This window comes from Dysidea avara, chromosome 12 (genome assembly GCF_963678975.1).
Source record: "Dysidea avara chromosome 12, odDysAvar1.4, whole genome shotgun sequence".
Lineage (NCBI taxonomy): Eukaryota > Metazoa > Porifera > Demospongiae > Dictyoceratida > Dysideidae > Dysidea > Dysidea avara.
In genome coordinates, this window is record NC_089283.1 from 3,054,280 (window position 1) to 3,066,822 (window position 12,543).

The 12,543-nt window shown below is 36.0% G+C and overlaps 1 protein-coding gene across 1 annotated transcript; it reads left to right on the forward strand.

Annotated features, from left to right (window-relative positions):
* Window positions 1-3,781: 3,781 nt before the first annotated feature.
* Window positions 3,782-6,090, forward strand: LOC136240531 (thrombospondin-type laminin G domain and EAR repeat-containing protein-like). Its single transcript, XM_066031523.1, has 4 exons — window positions 3,782-3,895; window positions 3,955-4,436; window positions 4,533-4,743; window positions 4,801-6,090. The coding sequence occupies exons 1-4, from the start codon at window positions 3,814-3,816 to the stop codon at window positions 5,934-5,936; spliced, it is 1,911 nt and encodes a 636-aa protein (XP_065887595.1). The 5' UTR covers window positions 3,782-3,813; the 3' UTR covers window positions 5,937-6,090.
* The last annotated feature ends 6,453 nt before the right edge of the window (window positions 6,091-12,543 follow it).

The following is a 12,543-nucleotide window of genomic DNA, read 5'->3' on the forward strand; positions in this document are numbered from 1 at the left end:
AAGGGACCCACAAGAAGCCATTGTCAGAGAATACATCCAGTGGCAGTCATGATGGCAGTTATGAAAACCAGGAATCCTCAAAGAGATACAGCAGTTGTTCCATGCTGGATTCCTACTAACTATTTGTGGGTCCAGTGCAACTGAACAAGAATTGAGAAACATTTTCAAGCAATAGGGTAATCCCAATAATTTTGTGTGCTTGACAGTGATAAACAGGTCACGTCAAAAATCAATATTAGAGAAAGTTCCAACAAAAATTTAAGACAAGTAGCTGGACATTAAAAAAGAAGCCAAGTGAAGATATGCATATGCATTCTGGTTATGGATTTCATTGAGATAGGTTTTTAGGTTCTGGCAAAGAGGAGACTGGTCATGTTTAGCCCCAAAGAATTCCAAATGTTATCCTTAAATTGTAATAATATTTGCAAAGCCGGAGTACATACATATTGATAAAAAGTTAATGTACGTACCATCACACACACACACACACACACACACACACACACACACACACACACACACACACACACACACACACACACACACACACACACACACACACACACACACACACACACACACACACACACACACACACACACACACACACACACACACACACACACACACACACACACCGGTGTACAAATACACATATTGTATTTCAGTTCAGTGCCTAATAAGTTTTGTCATTATATTCTAACCTGAAATAAAATTTAAGCACTGACACACTTTAATTACGCATGTCCATCAAAAATATTGTTGGTAAAATATCAGGAAGCTGGGGGGAGTTGGTTAGAACTGAGGTTTAGTGATACATCCAACCAAATGGTTGAGATCATCAGGTAACTAGAACAATTGTAACACACACTGAAAACAAGCTCATCCTTTACATGTAATTGTATTTTGATACTGTTATATATGGGATAAGTTGACCTCTTTCAGTTTCACATTCTTTAGAATATACAACGCAGCGACATCAGCTCATAGTGACTACTTGATTTCGCAGCAGTGTTGAGCAACTCTACTTACTTCTTCAGCCATCTTAAGCTATTCTTAACTCTAGCCACCTTAGCTACAGACAAGAGCAATTAAGAACACCACAAGCAGAATGGGATACACATTTAAATGATTAACCGCAACTCAATGCTATGACAATGTTGTAACTGCTACACAATGGTATGACTTGAAACAATAGACAGCAATTAATTAATACAAGTGAGTAATTTTCATCTGTTTCACTACACAACATGTTCGCACTTTGCACATAAAAGGTTTAAGTGTTCTAAATTAATGTAGAATGCGAAAAATCTAGTGAAACTCAAAATATTCTCAGATCACATTGCGAGTACCAAACACAAAGCAGACAACACGACTTCTCTTTATTGCATTCCAACTTGTAGTCGGAACAAAGCCACAAAAGTTCTCATGATAAAAGGCAACAAGGAGACTTAATACGGAAGACCTGTCAGATTTATTAGATTAAAACTCCACAAGTAAACATACCAACATATCAAGGTAATTGGATTACTATTGAAGTATTGATATTATGTGGTTATTGTAGCCACTGAGCAGTTTAATCACAAGTACACACTTTATTACTACTTCATTGGATAACTTGATAGGCTTAAAATATTATTATTACAAGGAAGATTGACTAACTAAGTAAACAACTAGTTAACTACTAACATTTTTCGTATGAGAAACTGTTTGCTTGAGGGGGAGAGCATATGTGGAAAACTAATCGTCCATGGTTAATGGATTCATTGAAAAGTAAGGTCTAGATACTATAGCTGGTATAATATACGTATACTAGCTTGCATGGATGTCTAGACTTGCTGCATAGTGTTCACCTCTATACATACACTGGACAAACATTATAATATATTTCCTGGAGTTTTGCGTATAATGAATTACAAAATTCAACTGTTGTGAACTGCATGGTGAAATGCGATACTCTGTATTTAGTGGCATGTATATGGATGCATAAGAAACTGGAATGTAATTTTAAATAAAGGAAAGTGCTGTGTACCAGTCAGGAAATATTTGTGATAATATATTTCTACGTACATCATTTCTGAAGATTTCTTTCAAGTTTTATTCATACAATATTTTTGTGCAGTATAATAACACCACCATCATATGATGTCCACTGATTTAATGCCCACATCACTGTCGTATTGTGTATAGTATGGCACAGAACTCAGATAGCACATGCTATCCAAGTTCCATTCTACCACCAAATCCCACTGAAACCCAGCGGTGTGGTTGGCTGCAGATGATTGACATTAGTGGGAAAACAAACCCCAAGCACACGCACTAGACTTGTGGGAATTATGCTCTAATTGCAATTATCTCCTGTTATACATCCGTTATTCTCGTGAGAATGCCATCTGCCATCAAATCTCCCAAAATTATGCTAGCATAATTCCCTTATCACCAGCACACACACACACACACACACACACACACACACACACACACACACACACACACACACACACACACACACACACACACACACTGATATTGTGTGATCCATTATATGTAACTGTATATATTATGGCCATAAAAGGAATTAAGAAACATGTGGAGGGTACTAACACAGAGAGTCAGAGACGATGTACATGGCATGACAAGTGAAGTTAATCTCATTGGTGACTGAACAGGAACCACTTGTTGCACTAATGTACATGGAGTAGTAGGGTAATGTCTGAGGGGGTTTACATTGGGCTTGGGCTTGTTAGAATTTAACCACTTTTTTTCAGATATTCAAGGGATCCAGTACCTATATCAAGCCTGTCAATTCTTAAATAAAAGAAATAGTTTGTGATCACAATAATTACTCAGAATTTTTAGTCTATATGTAGCTATTACGTATTAATATTTCAGCTCATTGTGAATTGGTCAAGAGTGCATCAAATCATGTATATGTGCCCCAAGTTTGTGGTGGTTGGGGAATCCGGCTTTATGAAATTCATTCAGAACATCAGTCAAAAGTTAAAATAACCAACCACATTTTAGGTGATTTAGCTTACACAAAACTGTCTAATGTATAACTGACCACATTGTAAATTTATGATAACATTCTTTTGATGAAGAACAGTTAACAATAATCCACCATGCACACTATCCTCACCAGACAAGTAACTATGGTAAGTCACAAAAATAACAACATCATTAATGTCTTAGTTTTAAAATGATTTTAATGTACATATATTAATGTGTCAACACCTGGAGATTAAACATTTCACATCATGATGAAGTTTAAAGTTTCTCTAATACGTGTCATATATACACAACATGATCAGTGGGGAAACATTAAGAATATAATTATTTTGTATTTAACTGTATGATACAGTGTAAACCTTGTTTAATAGAATGATGATAATGTATGTAATGTGTATGTTATAGTGTGGCATTCTTGGTTAGTTAGTTTGGAAATAAGCAATACCAATAATATGAAGATACATCAGTAATGGTTTATGCTACAAGGATGGCCTCCATCCTAAGTTGAATACATTACACACATTGTTGTGAATGAGAACAGCTTTGTGGTAGAGACTAGTTTATCAAACAAATGAAGTATTGTATTTCAGGACTGATATTGTCCTCAGATGTGAGGTGTATTGTGATGGCTGCTCAGAATTCACAATCACTTATGTCACTGACAGCTCAAATAACAGGAAGTAACAATGTCATCTTCAGCTGCATGCACTTGCAAGAATTCAACAGTATGGTATAAAAAGGCTCACTGTGGCCACACAGAGTATCACAGTGACTCATTTGTGCTGCTGAAATAGTGGAGAGAAGATGCTGAAGCTTCTATTGATGATCTTAACTAGTTCACTGCTAACACAAGCAGTACCAGTTCCAGCTACTACTAACTGCAGTGGTAAGAACGAGGTAGATAAATATCTGTAGATAATATTAATGTATTGTTTGCTATTGTAGATTATTCTCACAAACTGGTTGATATTGTCAGTCACATTGGGAAGAATGGTGAAATCAACTTAGACAAGAGCAGTAAAGTAAAGTTTCCTGCTAAAGAATTATTTCCATGTGGACTACCCAACGAATTCACCATGTGCATCAGCTACAGTTCTAGTGGGAAGAATAGAAAGGACAGATGCTTGTTCTACCTTGATAACCCAGCCACAGACAGTGAAGCAACTTTGGCTGTTTGCTTTGAGCCAGATGACAATAAACTGAGGGTGGAGTACCAGTCTGAAACTTTTCAGTTTAATGCTCCAGAGGAAATCTTTGATTTGTTTGAGACTCACAAGATTGTCATCTCAGTCACCCTCAACTCTGTTACTGTCACCATCGACTGTGCTACTACACAAACTCTACCACTATCTCGTACCAACACATTTTCTCCTGTCAGCAACGAAGGATCATATCACTTGGGAGGAGTCACATCTCCAGTATTTGTGGTAAGAATAAGAATTGTATAGCAGCTGTGACCATAGTACTATACTATAAGCAAAAGAGTGTGTTCTCCACGTTACAGTATGATTTGTGTCCTATAGGGAATCATCGACCAATTGGAGATTTCTCCAAGTAGTGAATACCAGAATTGTTGTGAAGAAGAAAATCCAGAGAGTGCTAGGCCTGAATGTGGCAACTCCACAGATGGACTGTTGTGGTACAATCATACTAGCAACATCTTGTACAAGTGTGAGGAGAATGAGTGGACCAGAATAGGAGGTGTCTACCAGGTTTTGTCTGATGACAGTCAATGTAAGATAATTGTGAAATACTTACACTAGTGCATTACATTCTTTTCTAAATACGCAGGTTCTAAGAAGCTGAACTATTTGGAGCTCTCACAAGACCTTGAATCATTTATCAAATCTTCACATGTTAAACAATTTGTCATTGAGGGAGTTGGCTCTTTCTTAGCAGTGGCAACTTACCAGAATAATGGCAGTGCACCCACAAACTCACTCCTCTACATATTCGTTAATGGCAAGTGGGTGTTCTACCAGTACTTTGAGACACACAATGCTGAAGCAGTTGAGTTCCTAATAGCCACACCATCTAATACTCCACTATTAGTTGTAGCTAACAAGGCTGGGACCACATCACCAGTGTACAAATGGGATTTTACCTCTAAACAGTTCACTTTACACCAGAAGATTTCTACACTGAAGGCGAGAGATGTTGAATCATTTGAGATCTCAGGAGTATCATACTTGGCAGTGGCCAATCATGCTAAAACTGTTGGTCTAGGCTTAGATTACAACATTAACAGTGTCATTTACAAATGGGATGGTAGCAACTTTGTGGAGTACCAGCAGATCCCTACTAAAGGAGCAATTGATTTTGAACATTTCAAGATCCAGCAATATGACCTGTTAGCTGTGGCTAATGTACTTGATGGACTAACAACCAGGGTGGACTCTACTATCTACTTCTTTGATTCTAACACTAAACTGTTCCGTACCTTGCAGAGTATTCCAACAATTGGAGCAACTGATTGGGAGCATTTTGAGGTCAACGGAGATCATTATTTGGTTGTTGCTAACACCATAGCATACACAAGGAAAACAACGGCCCCAACACAGTTATCAAGGATATTTAATCCTACAACTAGTAATGTACCAGTTCATTCCACCATCTATAAGCTGGATACTGCACAAGTACAGTTTAAACTATACCAAGAGATTGAAACATTCAAGGCCAGTGACTGGGAGGCATTCAAAGTTGGCTGTAGTCATTATCTCATAGTTTCCAACTCTGGCCCAGATAACAATGATGAAATCACATCAGTGGTTTATCAATATCAGGGATTAGAACAGTTTGTACCAGTACACTCCATCAAACTACATGGATCAGCCTCCTGGGAACTATACAGCGATGGTGATGAACAATTCTTAGCTTGTGCTAGTAACTTGTCAGGAGAAACAAAAGTGATTAAACTAATCTCATAAATACGTTGATAACTAGTATTAAGTAATTGCTTATACGTAAGTAATGTACGCATGTAATAGTCCATTATAGCAGTCATCTAATGTACTGTACAATTGAATGTCTTCCATTTTACATGAATTTAGTTTGATAATCATAATATTATTATTACAGAAACATTCTCGTGCACTACAACGGTAAAACATTGCTCAGTTTCCACAATATAGATATATTTATGTATTGCCAACTATATATTATCTGATAGATAACAAGATCAGTGGAACTCATGCACCCATACAAGTTTTTCATGGTGACTGTCAAAGTATAATTTACTAGCTAGTAGCTATATACATGTTGTAATAGCTAATGTTATTGGGTTACATGTCTCTTGCTCAATACTGTAGAGAGAACTACCATTATTAAATGAGACAGTTGTATAGTCCTTAGTCTCATGTGACCACAGTCAGAGGAGATCATGTGAGCATGTACACAATTAAAATAAAACATGCATCACAAGAATTACTACTTTGTATGAGAATAAATTCTTCAGGTAGTCATGATCAGGTAGCGATGTACCATCAAGGCACTTTTTGGTTGGCTTAGCTACAGAATAATCAGACCACCATTGGCATATCTGCAATGAGGGGTTCAGTAGTTGCAAAACATTTTTCAATTAGTCAGTATATAGAACCGTATATACTGTATGGATGTATATTTGACAGGCTGGCTATACATGCTAGTCTGCTAAAATTTCCAGCTGGCCAAAATGGTTTGTTTCAGGGTATTGAATCAGTGTGGCTAACAAGAGCAATATCAAGAGAGGTGTTCTTTCAACAAATGACTTCAGCCATGATTACTTACTAATTAATGCTTAGTAGCTAATATTAGTTTCTGATACTTCCATGGAAGCAAATGTCACGGATTGAACTTTGACTGTTAATTCCTCAGTATGCTGAAATACATGCAGAACACCTTGAATCTTATTGCATTTTCTAGTAATAATATTGGTATTAATACAGTATATAAGATGAACGTCTTAAATTAATTCCAGCTATAATGACTAGACTCTAAATCTATTGATTTTAGTAATTCATCAAAATTTCATGTTGTACATTTCATGCAGACAAAGTATTCATCAAATTAGAGTGTAGAAAGTGATTGCCAAGCACAACCATATTACTCCAGGTTACCCAGCTGTACATGGGAACCAGTTGGTGTTAACAATGCCAACTGTCCATGTCTCCTATAACAAGTTCAGGTGGAAAGTTAAATACCCACACCTTTACTTTTGAGGAATGGCGGGGTACAGTCCAGCCTCTAAGAGGATTTGCCTGCACGACTAGTAGGAATTACCTTTACTTGCGTATGAAATGTAAAAATGAATTTGTGTAAGAAACGTGATTAGCAAACTATGTATGAGACAGTTAAAAGATGCTTCTGTGAATTTTAAATTTCTCATTGTGTAGTTGAACTGTGAAATTTGATGTGTGGAGTTTAATGAACTTCGCTTGTCTAAGTACAGTATGTGTATCATTGTTGTTGCTTGAAAAGGTTGTATCATCATAAATGTCACATAAGCGCATATATATAGAAGTAGCTAGTAATTCACGTCTTTCGTTAATATTTAAAACTCCATTATATTTTATCAGGCTGATCATAAATCTGTCAACCCTTAGAAATACACGTAATGTTATGTAATTTGTGTTTTGGCACTGTAACTAGAATTCAGTTATCCTAATGTCATAAAGTTTACAAAAGTTAATGGTCTACTAACAAGATGGACCACTACAATAGTATATTCAATGGGCATTATGGGCTAGTACGTGGAAGGTTGAATAATTGCTGTAAACAACAGGTGTTTGCTATGAAGTGGGTATGGTGAAGGCTCTTTAATCATATTCCTTGTGCTATAGTTTATTGTGTAAGCCAGCTTTTAAAAAGTACTTAATATAACAACTTTAAACAGGCTGTAGGACCAGGTGTCCTACGGAACTTCATCGCTTGTGCTGTAAAGCATTAATAAATAATAAATAAAAGCCATGTAAGTTTAAATAGCAAATTCATTGATGTTTATTTGTATTTAAAATATAGTTTGTTAATTTCCCCTATGTTTGTCATAGCACGTAAATTGCTAGGTGTAATTTTATTAATTCTTACCTAGAGATTTACATAAATATGTGAAACTAGCTTTTCATAAACATTTGGCATTAAATGTGTAGCCATGGAGATGATCGTTTGTAAGTTACAACGTTTTGTTGACAGCCATGTGGATAATGCCAAAATTCCAGCAGAGATCACGGTTTAAAGCACCTTTTACAAAGGACCAATTCTTTCAGATATCCTAATTATAGTGACATCACTGTTTGCTTTAAATCAACATAACATTTCATTCACTATCTGGATAGTAAATTTGTAAAATTTGTAACAAATGTCCTATGAATGGTGTTGGTGGTTTCATTCCTAGAACATTCTTGTCAACTATGAGGTAGCTGCTTGTAAAAGGTTATGACATGGCTGGAGTAAGCTAACACAATGTTGTTGTATTCCTTGTAAGGTAATAAATTGCCTAAGTGGTTATTAGTAAGGATAATCTTTTTAGTGGTTGTTTTCATATAATTGACTGTTAGCTTTGACGCACAGGGATACATTTTTCAATGGGATAGGAGATGTATGTTTTAGAATTATGCTATTCTCAGATATTTCGTGGTTTCTACAAGGGGCTGTATGCCTGAAAGAATTCTTTATTATACCACCATAGTTTTTCTTTTGCAAGAATTCTTTTACAGAACTGACATTGGACAGCCTTTCCTAGTCCAAAATCATGTATCGACAGAAAGCCGCTTACTTAATGGGCTACTTGAAATAAACAATCACTGTCACTTGTTTTAAGTATGGTGGTTGGCTTTCCAAAGTTTCATGCACATTGTGTGACAGCCATTTTTATGTACGACATGGACTTTGCATGACAAGATTGGGCATTAAATCAATCACTATATTTTGAATGAATAGTACTGAATAGACATCAATGGGGATGTCCCTATAGTCTGACATCAATGACTTTTGAAATTTTTAAATTCCTCTCATAAAATTAATGAAATTGTGAGTGTTGGTCTCAAATTGAAAAGGTATAGTGGAAACATATCCTTAATTCACATGCTGTACAGCCAGCTAGGTTGCTATTTGTTGTCTGTATCAGTTATAGAGAATTTACGTTACGTAGAGTACCATTATACTACTAGTAATGTATGTGATAATTTCTTGTGAAATTTGTATCATTCAAGTAACTGGTATTCATTCTCTCTGAGCTGTACAATGAAACCTGTATAATAAGATCACCTGTTTAAACTAGCCATTGGGAAATCCCCATCCCCAATTGTCTCATACACTTACTGTCTAATATAGTCATCTGCTTAGTAAGGTCACTGCGTGATAATAAGATCACCTTTCTATTTGGAAATCCCCAAATGTGTCATTTGTGTACATGTTTACCTGCCTAATGTAGTAGATATTGTCAGAATTCTCAGAAATGAATTAGCCCACAGACAAAATTATGTGTAGGCTTACTCAGTATATCCACTCAACCAATCAATCCAATGAAAATATACTAGTCACCATGATCCATGTAATTAGTATGTATAGCAGGTTAGTGTCAAATGTGATTTGGTAATCCAATCATAAAATTCTTTTCAATCAGTGCCTAACCAGTTGTATATTTTACATATCTTAGATCAGCTAATGTCCTGTGATATAAACCTAGTTGCAATGATTTGTGAAAATGCTGCATTGGCAGATTATTTCTTAACTACCTCATTCTGGTCCCCTTTGCGGTCAGTTAATTAACCATACCTGACCTAATTAGGCACGTCACTTTGTACACAATAACGGACACTGCATGATGAGGATTTCAAGTAGATTAGTTTGATGACTCAACTGCAACATTAATAATTAGAAAACAAGCTGTAGGACAAGGTGTCCTACAACCTGGTCCTACAGGCTTTCAGCACTTGTGCTGTAAAGCCTTAACAAAAATAAATAAATAAATTTTATGACATCTAGGTAAGGTTTCACTGTACTGCATTTCTATTGTGCTCACTACAAATGATACATGTACATACACTGGGGTGTGTATACATATGTGTGTGCCCATACAACAGTGCATGGGCTGTGCTTATGTACTGGGTTTGGATGAGCTAATATTCAGATACATGATTACAGTTGGAGGATGGATTATGCACAATTAATTACAGTGTCACACAAAATTTATATGTACTGTTACCCAGAGCTTAAAAAGGTTTCTGAAATATGTAAATTCAGTTGGGACCATGGACTGATGAGTTCAAGAGTCTAAATGTTTGTAAACTCTTACTGTGCAGTGTACATATGCTAATACAATTGAGACCATGGACAGGTGTCCTGATATAGTGAGGTGTCCAGTCTAAGTAATATACTTTGTTTCACCAATTGTTTTGTGGTATTGTTGGTTGCTGCAACTTGGAGCTTAAGTTCCATAGTGTGCAAGGGAAACTTTGACAAATTTGGCAATTTGCTACAAATTTGCCACAGTTTAACCTGCCAATTACTCATAGCATCTGAGATTAGCTAAACATTCACATCAAAGTTTACTTCGCCAAATGCAATTTAGCTGGCTATTTGCCAAAGTTTCCCACTATACGGTATGTATTGTGGTCTAATGATTCCCTGGACAGCCGGTAAACTATTGAGAATGTAGTAGAGAGCACTACTAAATCATACTTCAATATCAATGGCTCCACTAGAGCCCACACATTGCCAGAGTTACTATACAGGCAGCATGTGATTATCATGGTATGTATTGCCTCAGAGATATATAGGGATCTGATCTGTGGGATTTACATTTCTGGCTAGATTTTGTTTTGCTGGAGTTATAATTGCACAATAAGACCATTGACAGGTGTCCTAAATATATATGATTTTTATATGCAGCCGTAAGTGGTTCACAGACACACAAAAAGCATAGCCTCCACCAGCCATGTAAAGCATAGCTATTGCTGCCTAGCAAACCATGCTTATGCACCACTCAGGTAATTGAGTCTTGTGCAGGAAAATCCTCCTGGGACAGGGCTAGTAACTCACAGGAGCACTGTTCAGGTATCATGGAGAACACAATTTAGATCTCTAAAATCAGCTAATATTGTGTATATTCCAAAGTTGAGGTCATCAACAGTAATCCATTAGGTATTTGGAAGATCTTATGTTATCCATTGAGTATGTTCCTACCCATAAATGCTACTGTTGTCATTAAATATCATGTTTCATTTGAGGGGGAAATCAGAGGTCAAAATGTAACCAAAGCATTCTTTTCTCAACCACATTAGAACTTGTAAGGTTTTGGTAGCTGAATCCTTCTTGGAAGAGAACTGTTGACAGGTATAACTCATGTAATGTTTGTTAGCTATATCAGCTGTTTAAACAGGCTTGACCAAATCTGTTAGCCTAAAACTATAATATCAACAGATTGTGTATCTAATGAGTTACTCGGCAAACATCTATGTATCACTGTAACAACCAGACTTTGATAAATACTTTTTTCATTGGCTTGTAGCTTTACAACCTTATTTCACTGTGGTTAAAATGGCATTGATTGCTGAGCTGTAAGTAAAAATGATAGCAAATAAAGTTACAACATTATGTTCACAGCTTTGCATGAATACTATGATGTATTTAATGGTTAATTATCTACACAAATACTAACTCTCTCAGGTATGGTAATTATAAGGAAGTACAGAAGGTTAAACAAACTTTGCTTTAGGGGAAGAATTATTACCTTGGTTATTCAGTACTAAACAAACTCTTGTAGCTGTTACAGTATACTCATTTTTCTTTTTGTGTCAGATATTCATAGCAATGAGGTCCTGAAATGTATCACTCACCAATCCAGTAATGCTCTATGTTTTTATACTTCTGAAACTCTTTGAACTGCTATATATGGTTATAGAATTGTCACAAGGGAAATGTAGCAGTATCGCAGGCTCATCCTATTGTGCTATTAGCATCTGTGTAGAAATAAAAATTATCTACGCCACAGTTTAAACTGGGGCTGACATACGGCACTACTTCTGGGGTATCAGTGATACCTGTTCTCAAAACAATGGACATGCACAACTAACCTGTAATATTAGGACACTTTGATAATCAGGACACTATTTAGTTGGTAGCAAGGTGTCCACATTAAGTAGGTTTCACAGTATCTTTTAGTGTGTAATACTAGACGGTGACAGTTAACTAGTTTTTCACCTTGTAAACATGATCGGTACTAATTCACCCTCTTAAGTTATGATTTGATAATAGATTGAATGGCATTTTCCCTGTAGCAACAACGAAGGTAGCATATAAATAAATGTCTGAGTTTGTATTTTGATGTTTTCATAATCTTCACACAAAGTCTTTTGTACATTTTCTTACAACCATCAATGTGTCCATGGCGTATTTTGTATTTATCAGATTAGTGAAATATTTCATGACAAATACATATCCGCTAGGAATTACAAACTAATACAGTGGAATGGAGCAACATTATTAGTTTAGTATTTATGCCAACTAGTTTTGTAAAATGTAACAAGTATATATTTTTGAGGTGCAATTGTTCTTTGT